At 30.7% G+C, this 17242-nt stretch overlaps 5 protein-coding genes across 7 annotated transcripts in view; 1 reads left to right on the forward strand and 4 right to left on the reverse strand.

Moving 5' to 3' along the window:
* Positions 1-1182: 1182 nt before the first annotated feature.
* On the reverse strand, positions 1183-2141 carry LOC107018709 (protein cappuccino-like). The gene has a single exon (XM_015219258.2). The coding sequence runs from the start codon at positions 1853-1855 to the stop codon at positions 1430-1432; it is 426 nt and encodes a 141-aa protein (XP_015074744.1). The 5' UTR covers positions 1856-2141; the 3' UTR covers positions 1183-1429.
* A 2275-nt stretch (positions 2142-4416) lies between these two features.
* LOC107019055 (chaperone protein DnaJ-like) lies at positions 4417-6068 on the reverse strand. Its single transcript, XM_015219639.2, has 5 exons — positions 5961-6068; positions 5775-5862; positions 5581-5651; positions 5426-5482; positions 4417-4912 (listed from the first exon to the last, which is right to left on the reverse strand). Exons 1-5 carry the CDS (start codon positions 6066-6068, stop codon positions 4673-4675), a joined length of 564 nt encoding a protein of 187 aa, XP_015075125.1. The 3' UTR covers positions 4417-4672.
* A 1195-nt stretch (positions 6069-7263) lies between these two features.
* LOC107018999 lies at positions 7264-8637 on the forward strand. The gene has a single exon (XM_015219588.2). It carries the CDS (start codon positions 7392-7394, stop codon positions 8499-8501), a length of 1110 nt encoding a protein of 369 aa, XP_015075074.1. The 5' UTR covers positions 7264-7391; the 3' UTR covers positions 8502-8637.
* Positions 8638-9218: 581 nt separating this feature from the next.
* LOC107018822 lies at positions 9219-12415 on the reverse strand. The gene is made up of 2 exons (XM_015219405.2): positions 12140-12415; positions 9219-9889 (listed from the first exon to the last, which is right to left on the reverse strand). The coding sequence occupies exons 1-2, from the start codon at positions 12269-12271 to the stop codon at positions 9410-9412; spliced, it is 612 nt and encodes a 203-aa protein (XP_015074891.1). The 5' UTR covers positions 12272-12415; the 3' UTR covers positions 9219-9409.
* Positions 12416-13242: 827 nt separating this feature from the next.
* Positions 13243-17242, reverse strand: part of LOC107020131 — a 24321-nt gene continuing 20321 nt past the window's right edge. For 2 of the 3 annotated variants that reach the window (XM_027917020.1, XM_027917021.1), the window contains exon 4: positions 13243-13715. In XM_027917020.1, the coding sequence (XP_027772821.1) occupies positions 13465-13715 (251 nt within the window). In that variant the 3' untranslated portion in view covers positions 13243-13464. Of the gene's footprint in view, positions 13716-14374; positions 14523-17242 lie in introns of those variants that run through there. The other variant, XM_015220259.2, reaches the window with a different exon arrangement.

Genomic DNA, 17242 nt, shown 5'->3' on the forward strand with positions numbered 1-17242 from the left:
TGGGGTTGGGGGAGGGGGGAGGGTGGTCAGAGATCGGGTGAAAAAATAAAATTTTGAAATTGAAAATATTTTTATTTTTTTAAAAATTGATGTTTTTCCAAAAAAAATGTAATTTGAAATTGAAGAAGATTTGGAAAATGTTTTCCTTAATTTTTGAAGAGAAGTCATTTTCCTTAATTTTGAGAAAAATGAGTTGATTTGAAAAACATTTTTCAAAACTTTTGCCCCAACCAAACATCAGAAAATTGGAATTCATACCAAACACACTCTTTATTTTTTTTCGTTTTTCATTAAAATAAGTTATTAATATATATACTAGTTTGCACTGAATTAATAATTTACACATACACAAAAAATAAATAAAAACTATAAAGTTTTCTGTCTAAATCGACAAATTAATTAAACGTGTCATACACAATATTTAGTGCTCTGTCCATATCGCAATAAAATAATTATTATATCTTCTTTATGATTTTAGTCGGTGCTGCTAATTAAACATTTTATTTTCACAATTTTCGAACTAATTATGAATAAATAAGTAGTGAATAACTCAAGGACGTAATCTAACGATCAAATGAAGTAAATGATAATAAACGCATATAGTAGCGAAAACGATCCATTACCGTACTAATAATATTACTGATATTTAGTAAAATAATTACATGCATACAAATTGATCTGAACAACGTCGTTATATCAAAGTTACATGTTGCCACACTCATACGCCATGACAAATGCTTATCACAGCCTAACAATTTAGTGGACCACAAAAGGAGCCAAAAACAAAGACTTTTCTAATTAGTGCACTTGAAATTCATAAATTTATATTTAAAAAATAACACTAAATTCTTCAATGAATTTGAGTACTACTAAATTCTTCTAAAAAAGTTGAAATCCATTTTTTCTTTTTTATTTTAATTAATTCTACCATAAGGAGTTTATAACAAAGAAAAAAGTACTTTGAGAGAAAATACTCGATTATTCATTCACATTTACTTGTTATTTTTGACAGATAAAAAAAATAAAATTTTTTATATTTTACCTTAAATAATATTAAATGTTTATTCTTCAAATCGTTTTTCATGAATTAACTAAACAATATTAAACAGAAAAAATATCAATAATTATTTCTCAATAGATGTGCTAAGCGAAACAATGAAAACTAAAAATGAACCGAAGGAATAGAAAATAAATATGAACAGATGATAATATATCTCTTGATTAAGGATTGACAATTTGATTTTACCAAAAAAAAAAAAAAAGTGGAAGAAAAATTATAAGGTTATGGAACACATGAATATATCAAGATTACAGCCAATTAATTAAAGACCAATTTACCTTATAACATATATATAATATTCATAGCCACTAAAATTATTGATCACTGAAATTTGCTTCTTCTTCCTCTTATTTGATTTGATGTTGAATTTCACCAAAAATAAAACAATCCCAAGAAAAATCCACCAATTAAAAGTGAAAATCCACTAGAAAAGCTCCTTTTTGCACCACCAAAATCATGGTCAACGGGGTACAAATTTCCAGGTGGACCAGTCATATATATGTATTGTGAATTTGGAGGATAGGGAATATTTGAACCACCACCACCACCTCCGCCGCTGCCGCCACCGGAATAAGGAGGTGGAGGGCAATCATAGCCACTTGGTGGTTTCTTTGGCGGCGGTGGTGGCGGTGATGACGGTGGTGGTGGTGGTGGAGGAGAAGGTGGAATACAAGGTTTGTTACAAGGACAACCTCCACATTTATTTTCACCCTCATCGAGTTTTCGTTGGTTTAGTCCATTAGTTATAGGTATAGCCACCACAAAAAATAAGAGAAAAATCACAAATCGCGACATGTGTAAGAGATTTGCTGGTGAAAACCTTTTGAATGTGAATTTCTTCTTCTCTTTTTTTCCCTCCTTAGTATGAGTGTATGTGACTAAAAATATAGTATGTTAACTAGTAAGAAATGAAAAGTGTTTTTGAAGAAATGAGAGTTTTGTTTTTGCTACACTTCTTAAGAATATTGCATGCAAGTGAAAGGAATTTAAGTTGTTGTTTTGAGCTTTTTTTTTCCTTTTGGGGTGGGGTGGGGGGTGAGGGGGGGTGGGGGTCTTAGATTAAGAGTAATAAAAGAGTTTGATGATGAGGTGTATCTTGTGTGTATGATATTTATTGGCTTAATCAAGATGACAATTTAATTTATTTATATATGCATGTGGATGGTCCAATTTGTGTCCCCATCATTGGACTCTTTTTCTATATTTTATAAATCTTATTGGAGTTAATTTAATTCTAATACCAATTATTTTGTTTTAATTAATTATAATTCAACATACTTTGTATATCTATGAAGCATGTATGCTTTCTATAATTGTGCCTTTTTAGGTATTTAATACTTTTGTTTAGTATCTTGTGTGTGGAAAAGTGGTAATACTAATTATTTATTAAGCATAAACAATAAAAATAAAATGGAGAATTTTTGGTTAATTGAATTTGATTATAAATGATGACTTTAAAGTGTTTTAATTTTGGATTTTGAAAAGTCAAAGTGAAGGTTATAGTATGCTTTGGTGCATGTGAAGACTTTGATTCCCTTTTTTTCAAATCCTACTCAAAAGTAGGAAATTCTTGCAATTTGAAGGGAATAATATTTATTCTTCTTCTTTTTTTTACTTATTTATTGAAAAAGTATTATTGGAATGAAGAAATTGATCATAAATCTTGTATAGATGAAAAAAAAGGTAAAATAAGAAAGTATTTAGATCGACTTAAAAATTGATCAAATTTATCTTAAGTGAAATTTTTTATAAATAAATATACAATAACTTAAAATAAAGAAAAAAAAATAACTTAAATTAAGTTAGGAAGTGTTTGACAAGGTAAAAAATGACTTAAATAAGTCAAAAATCAAAAGTAGATCTCCCTTTACTTTTTTTTGTTTCTCGACTTGAAGGTCTTTTCAGTTTGATTTTTTTTATTTATAACTTAAAATTATCTTTTTAAGCTAATCCAAACGAATTCTAAATAAAGACTATTGTCGATTTGTTATATACCTACGCTGATAAAAGTAAAGACTTGTTTGTAAAAACCTAACAACTTTTTGAGATCGTTGTAAAAATTCATACCTATGAAAAGACAATACATATCTTGTGAAACTTGAATTGAAAATTGGCTAAGGTTGGGCCATATATTAGGTCTAGTAAATTCAAGTATGGAGAAGACGTGTTGCTTTTGTTGACAACTTTGAAACCATTATAGTCAAATAAATTGAAGGCATGTTCATTGTACACAAATAAATTTCTATATAATTTTACGCTATCTTCACCTTATGAGCTATTTTATGAAGTAAAAGCAAAAATGATTCGAAGTTCTTATATCATCTGTATCCAAAAAAAATGTAAAAAGAGAAACACACTAACAACATTGAGGGATATGTTAGGTTATAATATAATTAAATATTTATAAATTATAAGAATTAACGAAATAATCATACATTTCAATATTAACGCTTCAAAATCAAGAAAGGACAATATAATGTAATTGAATTTGTGTGTGGAAATTATTTGGGCCTAAAATGTCAAGCAACACATGTAGATTGGGCTGTAACAATTGGCCCATGACATGAAGGAAAGTCTCTATGGGCTTTATGTTATGGCCCATCTTCACTAAACTTCCCTGGTGTTTGGATCAGAAAAATAATTCTGGGCCTATACATACAACAAAAATGATCATTAGCGGCATTTAATTAATAAATTTAGCGGCAATTGTCACTCTCTATATATGTCTCTAAAGCTTTTAGCGACATTGAATCTAATGACACTTAACTAATGCCGACAAAAACTTTAGCGCTCTTTATTAGCGTCAATATTTAATGCCGCTAAAAGTTATTTTTGCTATAGTGATAGCTGCTACTCATGTTGCCTTATTGAACCAAAAAAAAAATCGATTATACTCTAATAAACAAGCGAAAGGATATTCATTAGAGCGATCTATAGACTCACATAGAGAAACCACTTGACTATAAGAAAATGAACCGCCACAACAAATACTTGACTTTGATATGGCAACCCAACTCGGCTATAAGGACTCTTGAGAGGGTTATTAGACCCAATTCGATCCCAACATGATCATATAAACTCTGATACAACGATCCAACTCGACTATAATAACTAGGATAAAAGTTCTATTAGACCCAATTCAACCCAACTTGGTTATATGAACTCTTGATTGCTCAACTAGACCCAATTCGACTCAAATTAATTATATAAACTCTAATATAACAACCCAACTCAATTATAATGCCTCTGATAAGAGCTATTTAACCCAAGTTGGTTATATAGACTCCAATATAGCAACCAATGACTCAGATAGAGCTATTAGACCCAATTCGAATAACAAAATCAAAGATCAAAGATATTTAAAGCATAACAACTTTCCACAAAAATCTCAACCAAAGTGACCACAATAAACAAAAGTTCCATTACACTTGTATTTACAAAAGAAAAACTGAGGATTCACATATTTTTGATGTAGTTCAAAACCAAAAAATGACTTGTTCAGTGCTGGTATGATCACATCCATCCACAAGGTCAAAATTTGTAGCACTTCATATGAACATTATTGGAACTTAACCAAAATATGTCTACTTTCTTGAAGAACCTTCATTATTATTATCTGCAGAAACGGTTAGCCCCTTGCATCTGCCTTGTTGAGAAACCGAAGAAGGGATTTCTGTCTGCGTTCAATTGAGCTGTTCTTGATCCATCATAAGCCATAGAACTACCACAAAACCATTGTGGAGACTCAAAGTTCTGTTTTTGTTGAGAAAAACTAGACCAATTACAAGTCTCAAATCCTTGAGCCATCTCCCAAAACATGGTTTGTAACTCATCCATACTATAACTTTTCTCCTGCTTTCAACAATTCCCAATAAAAAACAATCAAATCAGAAATAAGCTCTAACATATATAAGTTCATAGAATCTAATAACTTGAGTTTTAACTCCGTATTATGTGCTACAAAAAAAGGCAAAAAGAACAAAAATTTGGGCCTAGGTTGACTCAAGACTATGAAAAGTAAGCTAGCTAAGATAATTTATTTTAATCAAGTACAAGAAACACTAAACCATTTTAATTAATTATTTAAAATATGGTTTACTCATCCAAGATAAAATGCAATTTATAACATATTATGAGCGACAGCTAGTGCACAAATCATCCATCTCACGTTTAAACAGGATTCAAGAAAGGATCACACCCCAAAATATATTCTAACAATATATTCTAACACAAACATCAATGACTAATTCCACGACATAAAACCATAATCTTTTAACACTATTATCAATATATAAAAGTTGAACACCATACATTTTTCTATCACAAAAAGGTCATAACACAAGAGTTTACATGAAGACAAAATACCTCTTTTCTTGACTCTTCCATTAGAGATACCATTTCTTGTAGAAAATCATCAAACCCCTGCAATAAAACAAGTAAATTAAGCAATGAACACTTATCAAATGAACTTCACCATACTCAATTAAGGTGAAAACAAAACAAAGTAAAGTAAAGTATACCTCATCCTCATCTTCATCAGGATCATACATGCCAGCATCATACATCATTCTCTTTTTTCGATCCGATAACACTATTGAAACATCAAATATACACATTAGAAACTCTGACAACCCTCAACTACCTACTATCCTTCTAACTTAATCCTCGACCCCCCCCCAAATGAAAATGAAAAAGATAACAACTTTATCAGTACCTGAATATGCTTCTTGAATTTGTTGAAACTTCCTTTTAGCTTCACCTAACAATGATGGTGTCCTAGTCCATTTATCAGGGTGCCATTGCTGCAACCAAAAAAAAATCACCATTTTTAACAACCAAAAATCAAACTACTCTCATAACAACAAAAAATAAACACAAACATTTCTTCATCACCATATACCATTGCTAGCTTTCTATAAGCACGTCTAATCTCTTCATCAGAAGAATCAACATTCACACCAAGAACACTATAATATGAAGGCAACCTTTCTTTAAACTCCATTTCCATTCACCAAACCCCAAAATAACACCAAACAACCAAAAGGGTATCCTCCAGTTACAATATTTTGTCAAAAAAATCAAATCTTTAACAACCCCTTTTTTCTAAAATCACCAAATTCCAACAAATAAGCAAAAAGGTATCCTCCTATTTCAATATTTTGTTATAAAAATCAAATCTTTAACAAACCCCTTTCACTAAAATCTCAAAATCAAGAACCTGTGACATGAAAAGGGTGTTAAGGAAAACATTTATTTATATAAAAGAGAATTCTTTAAAGTCGGTGATAAAGTGGGGTCTAAAGGAACTTTGTTTTGTCAAAAATATCAGCAGACACATGGATATAGATAGAAATATGTATGAGGTGTAAAAAGGTTCCATTGGGTTCTAGGGAATAAAACAAATAAAGCTTCAGCCTTCAAGAAGGTTCCGGAAGAAATGTGATTTTTGATAAATATAACAAGATATTTTAGTTTTTGTGAGCTGAGATATTTTGTTTCGAAAGTTCTGGTGATCTTGAGGAGTTTGTACTTTGTAACATCATCATGATATTTTTGGGCACCAATAGATATTTTATATTTGTAAATATTACATGATATAGGTATAAGTTGGTTTATGAGATGTAAGTAGCTAATAAATTAATTTTTGGATTGATTTTAATCGTGATTTTGACTCTATTATGATATCTTTCTGCAATAGAAATTGAGAATGAAGATAACTTTGCTATACTTGTTTATAATTAAAGATTCTAACTCAAAGACTCTAGTACTACTGACTTTGCATCAGATTAAATTAAAGTTTTTTTCGGCATTGCTTTTCAGACGTCTTATTCCTTGCAGGTTCTTAATTGAGGTTATTATAATATTTCATGTTATTATGATATTATACTATACTATATATTACAAAGGACCGCGTAAACTAATTCAGGAGGTATCTTCGTTGTTACAAAATTGCAATAAAACAAGAGGTCACCATATGGGAATGTAACAAGATTAATTAATATGTATTTTTACTTTATTAAATTGTTGATATACTATATTTCTGAATTAAACACCATATGAAAATACATATTAATTAATTAAAAATTAAAACTATATCAAAAAATGTGGTAAAGTAAGATTTTTGTACCAATTTACCTAAATTAAAGGAAAGTATTTGAAAAGTAAATCTAATTCTTCCTTTTAATAAGCCGAGATATGATTAATTATGTTTAGTTTAAAAAATCTCAAATTTCTAAATTAAAAAACTTATATTTATCTACACCAAATTATTATAAAGTTATAATTACAGAGAATTGATTGATCAGTGTGATCTTATTATTTCTCCATAACCATGACATGGAGTTTTCCTTTATTTCTCTTTTCTACTTTATTCATCTTATTATTAATAGGTTCAGTTCCTTTCGCCGCCGGCAGAAAACCCCACGTCGTCAATTTCCGATCACGTAATCTCTTCCCGGAATCATTCGCTTGGGATCCTAAATCCCAACACTTCATCGTCGGAAGCACTCGTCACCAGAAACTCATCGCCGTTTCCGATGCCGGCGTAGTCGAATCTCTAATCACCGATACTTCACTCCCTGAAAACTCCTCCTTCCTCGGTCTCACCGTCGACCGCTACAGCAACCGTCTCCTCGCCTGTATCCACCGTCCCCCTTCCCCTGAAAACCCCACACCTTTCAATGCCCTAGCTTCTTACGATCTCCAATCTAACCGCCGCCTTTTCCTCTCCTCTCTCCTCGATGACGTCGCTCAGGACGACACCGCCGTTGCTAACGACGTCGCCGTAGATTTCCACGGCAATGCTTATGTCACCAATTCCGGCGGCGATTTCATCTGGAAAATCACTCTAAACGGTGACGTTTCGATCTTATCAAAATCAAAAGCGTACAAATCTCATCCACTCCTTACGACGACGAATTACCACAAATATGGTTTAAACGGCATCGTTTTCAGTCCGAGAGGATATTTACTCGTGGTCCAATCAAGTACCGGGAAGTTATTCAAAGTCAACGTTGACGACGGAGGAGCGAGAGCCGTTATATTAAACAGAGACTTAACGGGAGCTGACGGAATTACCATAAGACAAGACGGCGTCGTTTTGGTGGTGAGTCAAGAGAAGTTATATTTTGTAAATAGCAATGATGGATGGGGAGAAGGAGGAGTATATGACGAAACTACCCTTGAGAGAGAAAGGTTTGCTACAGCAGTGACAGTAGGAGATGAGAGGAGGGTATATGTGTTATATGGACATGTAAAGGAGGGTATAAATGGAAATGAAGAAAGAGATGAATTTGGTATAGCTGAAGTGGAATCTGAAAAAGAAAGTGAAGAAGAACCTATTTGGTTATATATATTAATTGGTATTGGATTGTTTATATTTTTTATTTGGAGATTTCAAATGCATAAGTTAGTGGAAAGCTTGAACAAAAAAATAGTTTGATTTTTTGATTTTTTTGGTTAGTTTGTAGTGAGAATTATAAGTAGGTTAAGTTTGTTTTGTTCCACAATAATATATATATATAAAAAAAAGAGCTTATGGTTGTTTTCTTTGGTATATGCAGTTATTTCTTATTTAATTTCGAGTAAGTTGAAGTATGCTACATGAATCGTAATAGTTAGGTCATCTGATTTAAATTAGTTTAATTTTATGAAAAAATTTAGTTTTTTATATTAGTTATTACTACTTTAATAAAAATTGAATTTTTGTCTTGCGTAATGAACGAATGACTTATTAGTCAAGATTCGAGTCGTGAAATCAGTCACTAACACTTGGCGCAAGTTTTCTTTGGTAATGACCTATTAGTCACGATTCGGGTCGTGAAAGCAATAATTGAAACTTGAATTAGTGTAGGCTACTTACATTACACCCTTGGGCATGCGGGGCTTCCCGGGAGCTTGCATGAATGCGGGATGTCAGTTTTCTTCCATAATAACCTATTAGTCTCGATTCGAGTGGTGAAATTAGTCATTGATACTTACTTGCGTAAGTTTTATTTCATAATGACCTATTAGTCACGATTCGGATTGTGGAATCAATCATTGACATTTGTGTCAATGTAGGCTTCCTACATTACACCCCTTGTACTTACAGAACTTCTTTGAATCCTACATGAATGCGGGATGCCATGTGCACTAGATTGTCGATTATAATTTAATGGACAGATAAAATGAGAATCTTTGAAATGAAAAGTACTTCAATAGTCTTGACATTTAACTCATTGACCTATACAAACCTTGTCTAAGGTTTCATTTAGACATGAGTTTAGCAACAATGAATTGTAGCATTAGAAAAGATTGTCAAGTTTCTTGAAAATGTATCTGAGCACAACAGCATTTGTAAATGAGAAGTTAGGTAACTGTGTTATTCAAAATGCTGGGAAGGGCTGGTGCATCAGCAGAAGAAGATGACACTTTTTCCTTCTCTGAGTGATGAGGGGTTGATGCCGCCTTCTTATCGTCTTCATCTTTTGGCTTCTTTTCATCAACTTCAACCTTTGGTTTGTTTCCATGGTTATCAACTTTTGACTTCTTTTCATCAGCTTCAATCTTTGGTTTGTTTCCAAGGGTTTCTATTTTTGGTTTCTTGTCATCAGTTTCGCTCTTTGGTTTATTTTCGTTGTCAGCTCCTGTTTTTGGTTTGCCTTTGAGAAATCCAAACAACTCCTTGATTGAGTTCCCGATATCAGCTATTTCAACAGCCTCAGCAGGTTCTGCAGCGAAAAGGGCAAGTCCACCTAATGTTGTAGCTGCCAAACCTATCAATTCTCTTCTTGAAACAGCAGTTGCGGTTGTCTCCTGCCGAGGTAACTCCTTTCCATTGCCTGTCAACTGGAAGGGAAAGAGCATGCTAAGATAATAAAGAGAGAGCATCGAAAATCTCTAGCGTAAGGAAAGACAATCATCTACTTGTTAAAATTACTTATGCTTGTGTTTACTCAGTAAAATAACACTCTCAGTTTCATATGGCTTGTCACTTATTGGCTATGTTGCTCGGACTCTTCAAGAATATCAACAGGCACGTGTTGGATTCTCCAGAAGTAGCATATTTTTGGAGAATACGGCACGAGTACGGCATTGAAAGTGAAGAGTCTACACAATTTAGCTTATCGGAGCTTAATAGTTGCTTTGGGTTGTATGCATGTCAATATGTTGGTGGAAATGGAGAAGTTCCATACAATAACATCTTGTCAAGTAAAAGCATCTCTTATCAAAGGGATACTAATCAATGCGCTTATAAAAAGTAATAAGCTACATGACTTCGTTCATAATTTCCGTATGCTGAGTTTACTTTTATCTTATATGATATTAGCACGCATTTCAGTTATATATACACTAACGACATTTGCTGCCAACCTGAGTTGCTGACAAGTTTCACAAAAGTAAAGCATTTGAAACTTTTGAACTCTGCATAGGTCACCATATCACCTCATCTAGCACAAGTAATTCAATGATTGGATTTACCTAAAGTAGAAACAAATGTTCCGGCAACTGGAATCAAAAAATGAGAACACAACTAGCCTGTTTTGTAATCAGGTGGTACCGTATTCATATTCTCTATATTTTATTGCCTGATTCATCAACCATGATTTGCACAACACCCTCTACCAACTTTATTCTACAATACACATTCTGTTTAATGTCTATGATTTTGCAGAACATCATCTACTATCAACAAATATGCACAAAGTGTAACTAACGTGAGCTTCAGAACCTTCGTGAAGCCTAACCTTCATGCTCTCACTAGAACAGATGCACAATCGGCTACAATTCCGACCAAGTTGCACAGCCACCTGGGCCAAAGGAAAGCACTTGCCACATCTATAATGAGGACTAAGGTAGTTTTCTCTACACAAGTTCATAAATCAATTACTTATATATTTTCCATCTTTCTCTCAAATGAAATAGCTAGAATGATGCTTAAGATTAAAGATCAGCATCAGAATCCCCTTATCATTAATCAAACTACATTCATCCAACTACCTATTAGTCAATTCATAGGTGAATCCACGCATTACATTAAAGTTTTGGATTGGACGCTCAGAGTCTTTCACACTGAAACCCCCTCTTAGTCCTTTCCAATACTACTTACCAGCCAAGTAGAAACTTCAAAATAAACCAAATACAACATAAACAACAATAGAAATTCACAACCCATCTAACAAAATTTGAACTTTAAACAGTTGCAGAGCATAAAAGATCCAAAAACAAAACCTGAATAGGAGAAAAAAAAGTTTTGTTCTACTTCAATATAAGACAATACATATTAAACTAACAAAAAGAACAATACTTATCTAACAGTTGTGAACTTTAAACAGTTTCATAGCATAAAAGGATCAAACAAACAAATCTTGAGGAGTTTGTTCTACTTCAATACAAGCCAAAATACTTGCTAAACTAACAAAAACAACAATCCCATCTTACAAAATGTGATCTGTAAACATTTCCACAGCATAAAAATCAGATAATGAAACATCAAAAGTTTGTTCAATTTCAATATAAGCCAAATACTTGCTAAACTAACAAAAGAGAACAATAGCCATCAAACAAAATATGATCTTTAAAATAGTTTTATAGCATAAAAAGATTAGAAAACAAAAGCTGAAGAGTTTGTTCAACTTCAATATAAGCCAAATACACATCAAACTAACAATAAAAGAACACTACCCATCTTACAAAATGTAATCTTTAAACAGTTCCACAGCATAAAATTCATAAAACAGAACCTGAAGAGTTGTTCAACTTCAGAATAAGCCAAACACACATCAAACTAACAATAAAAGAAAAATACTCATCAAACAAAAATATGATCTTTAAACAGTTTCATAGCACAAAAAGATCAAAACCAAATCTTGAAAAACTCTGTTCAACTTCAAATAAGCCAAATACATATTAAACTAACAAACACAACAATACCCATCTTACAAAATGTGATCTTTAAACAGTTCAATCAGAAAACAACAGTCTGTTCAACTTCAAAATAAGCCAAATACTAACTAAACTAGCAAAAAGAACAACCCCCATCTAACAAAAATCAGATCTTTAAACATTTTAAACCATAAAAAGTCCAGAAAACAAAACCTGAAGGGGAGAAAAGATAGTTTTGTTCAGCTTCAACATTGCTAATGAAGGTGCTGATCTTGTTTGAGAGCCATTTGGTTCTGACACTGTAGGAAGTGAACTCACTACTGGTTTCAATGTAGATGACAACATACTTAGCCGGCAAAAGATTTTCCGGCGAGATCACAGTCGCCGCCGATTAAAAGTTGTTCTTTTTGAGTAGCAAAAATTTGGGGAAAAAATTAAAATTATATTTTTGCAGACATATGGGTAGGTAGCTACGTTTGTTTAATATTTCAAATTAGTACGATTCCATGTGGAGTCGAAGAAAAAAATAGTTTTTTGCCACATTTTTTTCATTTTTTATATAATCATCATAATTTCAATAATTCTCAAAAATATATAAATTAAAACACAAGAAATAAATACGAATATATTTGAGCGAAACTGCATATAAAAAGTGATGACACGTGTTATTTTCTAATTTTTGTAGTGTAATCGAATATTGTAGTATGTAATCATGAAACTAATTTAAGATCCTTCAAAACTATAGAAAAATACATGAGTTAATTTCTTCTTTACAAGTTTTCAATGTTACCCTAATGATTAATGAGAAATTAATTGAATTTTGAATGTAATCATGAAACTGATTACAATCATATTATAATTATTTAATTTCAATTCCTTTGCTAATCAATTATTTGATTGCATTATTCATAGATTTCATATATTAAAAAAAAGTTTAGAATGTCTTTAAAGTATGCAAAAATCTCCCTATTTGTTCTCCCTTAATAGTTATATATACATATATATATATATATTCTTATTTCATATAGATTTTAACATCCTAATATAATCAGAAGAATAATATAAAAACATATTTTAGACCTATATGCACTGGTAGAATTAGGAATTTCACAAATAGTGTCCAGAAATATCACCTTATTTTGTTAAGGGTGTTCAAGATATGTTATTTAATCATTTTGTGTATCATTGCTTATATATATGATATTTTTTTCGACAAAAGATGTCCAATTGAACACCCTTACCACCATATGGCTACGCCAACTACCTACATGCATAATTGCATATATATTAAAAAACATAAATTAGGACGAAAAACGTAAGTAGAACAATCATACACAATATAATATATATATTGGTGGTAGAACATCATGATACAAGTAGCTCCAACTAGAAGTGTAACCAAATCTCTTTTTCTTAGAAAGAAATTTGAATCACTTATTACAACACAGACACACAAACAAAACAAGACACATAATTAAACTCTTGAAGCAACACATACACAAACATAACTTGATATTAATTTGCAATATATAATATAATTAAAGAGTTTGCTTGTTGTAACGTGCTTGTAACATAGTTGAATAATATCCTTGACCATTAGCTGTGAGCACATCACAATGGTATCCACCAGGGAAAGCATTTGGTGCACAATCACTACAAACCCAAGCATCATCACAATCACTTTTTACATTGCATGACTTTAGGCAAGTCACAATATCACCAACAATAGCCAATTTTCGCTCTATCGCCGCGATTTCCACGGGTAAATCTCGCGAAGCCTTCACCTGAACTGAAAATATGAATATGTATAATAAGACGTATGAATTCGAATACACTTCTAAGATATCTAAATATTAAATAACTAAGATTTTTGTTATCGCAACATCAATCTATGAGTGGTAATAATAGCTTTGCATGATGGTTGTGTCTCGTGGTGGTCAGGGGCGGAGCTACCTTGTATGAAGGGGTTCATTTGAATCCTCTTCGGCGGAAAACTATATTATTTATACTTGATTAAAATAATTTTTTATGTGTACATAGTAGATGTCGAACCCCCTTCGACTATCTATTTATACAGATTTTGAACTCCTTATTGAAAATCTTGACTCCGCCTCTGGACCGGTGGTGGTTGTGAGTATGTAGTAGTAGCTAGCGATGAGCAACATCAATTTGGGGTGAAAGCGGATGGAATAGCGATGAAATGTTGCCTGCATATCTTCAAGTATAAAAATCATAGAAAAATACCTAATGACTAAGATCTGAATAATTGAGATTTATACCTTCAAAAAGTGTAAACAAACGATCTTAATCGAAAAATCATATTGTGTATATAGATCAAAAATCAATACTTTTAATTATTTATTTAAATCTTAAATTAACTGTAATTAAATTTCTACGCGCACAATGTACGTAAATTAAGAAGAGGGGAGTTAGAGATCATGAATTCACCAGTAGTTGTAGCTATGAAAGCAATGAGAAACAAAGTAAACACTTGAATTGAAGAAAGAGCCATATTTGCTAATTATTACTATTAATACAAACTTTGGATATATTAATTGTTGTGGATATATTATGAAGAGTTAATATAATGAGTATATTGAAAATGTTAAGTCCATATTTCACAATTTATAGCTCTTCATTAGGAGGAAATTAAATACTTCACTCCTTTATTTTAAATTCATTTTTATTGGCATGTAGGGCCTTTTTCATTAATTGCATTGTATTTGTTTACTATGTAAATTATTGTGTGGGGTTATCCTCTATATATATGTTCACTAAATTAAAAGATTTGGTTTTCGACATTATTTCACGTTAATGTGTGGCTCTTAATTAGGATGACACTACACTATTTATACATATTTTTTTTAAAAAAACAATCGTAGATATTAGATATATCTCAATTTCTACATGATATGCTAACTAAAACACAATATTAAAAGAGATTTTGATATATTCAATATATTTTTAATCTAAAATAATAAAACTCAAAAATTTTCTTTAACTTCTTAAATTTTATATCAAGTAATTAATAATCGAATAATCAATTTGAAATAAAAAAATTAGGATTTTTTTCATTTAATTGATAAATTTCACTTATATACACCTTATATACTAAGGTCAGTATTGCGATTGCTGGTCTAGTAATTGTTTCGTATTATAATCAATTACTAAAATATAAATAATAAAAATAAATTTAATATTTCAAATTTATCCAATACTTTCAATCTAAAACAGGATAAAATAATTCTACATTTTATTTCTCATATTATTATACCTAACCCTATACACCAAATAATTATTGTTACTCATGACACTGACTTTTTAATGCTTACTTAATATTATATAATATATTTAATTATTAAAAAAAAAACCTTCCAGCAGCTTCTGGCACCTATAGTCATCCCACCCCCACCACCACTAAAACGAAAGATTTCACATGGTACTTTTATCAATATGATTTATTATATTTTCACATTTAATGATCAATGATTTTTCGTCTTTTCTTTTTTTTAAAAAAAAAACACATTTTAAAAGTCTAAGATATATATATATTTTTGAAATAACATTTAAATATTTTTTGATACTATCGACTTTGAATATTATTTAAATCGGACTACATTTGATGGTGTATGGATCAAAATTTATTTTCAATTAATATGCATTGTTGATTAAATGAAGTAAGAGAAAACACAATCTGAAGCTATGAAACCACCTGCCCAAAAACTTTTTCAAGTGTGAAGAAGACTTAACAAGTAATGAATAATTTTTTATCGAGATTAATTAATCTAGATTATAAAAATGAAAAAAATATCATTAATAATTTTCTCAAATTGCAATAGTGTTAATAGAGAACAAGAGTGAAAATAAGGAGAAAGAAGAAAGCGGTGACAAATCATTTTTATTAACTCCTAAACAAACGTATATAATTAATTTAGAATTTAAGTTATCACATAATGTAATACTTTTTTTTTTTTTAAATACTAATAATATGCGAATATATATTAAAGGGATAATGTATAAGTATTCCCTTAATTTATGTTCGAAATTTTAGAGACATACTAATACTATAATAAGGTCCTATTACCCCCTGAGTTTCTTTTATTAATAATTTTTCATCCCTTTTCAGTCTACATGACACGATCTTGTGGGTCCAACATTGATTGATTTTTTTTTCAAGTTAGTGCTATGTAGATCGAAAAGGGGTAGAAAATTACTTATAAAATAATTTTATGAAGTAATAGAACATTAGTATAATATAAGTGTGTCTCTGAAATTTGAATATAGATTAAGGGAATACTTGTGCATTTTCCCTATATTAAAAAATATTTTTAATTATTTACCTTTAATCAAAATTTCTCTCTTTTAAGTTGACATTATGGGTGTTGGACTTTTAGGTACCAAGTAGTGGTGTTATCTTTTGATATTGTTGTTGTGGATATAAAAAGTGAAGAATGAGTTTGTTGAAAATATTGAAACGTGATATTTTTAATTCGAAAATAAAAAAATAATATTTTGAATTTTGATATTGTTCCTTATATAGTAAGAGGGGTACTCTTATGCTATCGTGATAAATATATTATTGCGATTCCAATTTAGAATTCATGATTGCAAAGTTAATATTGCTATTTTGATTATTGATCAAGTTGTCATTTTTCATAATCTCAACTCTTATAATGGTATTTAATTTTTAGGTGTATAAATTGACGCAATAATTGTTATATAGATATATATAATATAAAATAATCTTTTTCTTATCTTTTTGAAAAAATAAATTCTTCCAACTACTTTGCACCTATAATCACTGAAGATAAAACACAATAAATAGTCATATGACTCATGAAACATGTGAGCTACCAAAATCAAAGATATTTTTTTATTATATTATATAAAATAAACTTCATGGAGATTTCGATGGATCATTGCAAAGGAAATAACAAGGATTGATGCCATGCTACAGTTTATGTACACGGTGATGGATTTAGGATTATAAAGTTGTGAATGTTCGAATAAAATATATAATTTAGGTTTAAGGTGGAGGGTGTTCGAATAAAAAATATAATTTAGGATTTTAAGGTTGAAAGTGTTGGAATCAAAATTATAAAAAGATTAAAAGTGAGATTCAAATTCGGAATCAAAAATATAAAAAGACATGTTAAAAGTGAGATTCTACTCGAGTTCAACAACATAAAAAGAGTCTTTAGCACCCACCCAAATATATATATATATATATATATAGACAAGGTCTTCACGGAAGTCCAGGAAAAAATTTGGCATTTTTGACGTCGGAATCCGGATCACCCAAAAAATAGTGTGCTA

The sequence above is a fragment of the Solanum pennellii genome, chromosome 5 (genome assembly GCF_001406875.1).
Source record: "Solanum pennellii chromosome 5, SPENNV200".
Classification (NCBI taxonomy): Eukaryota; Viridiplantae; Streptophyta; class Magnoliopsida; order Solanales; family Solanaceae; genus Solanum; species Solanum pennellii.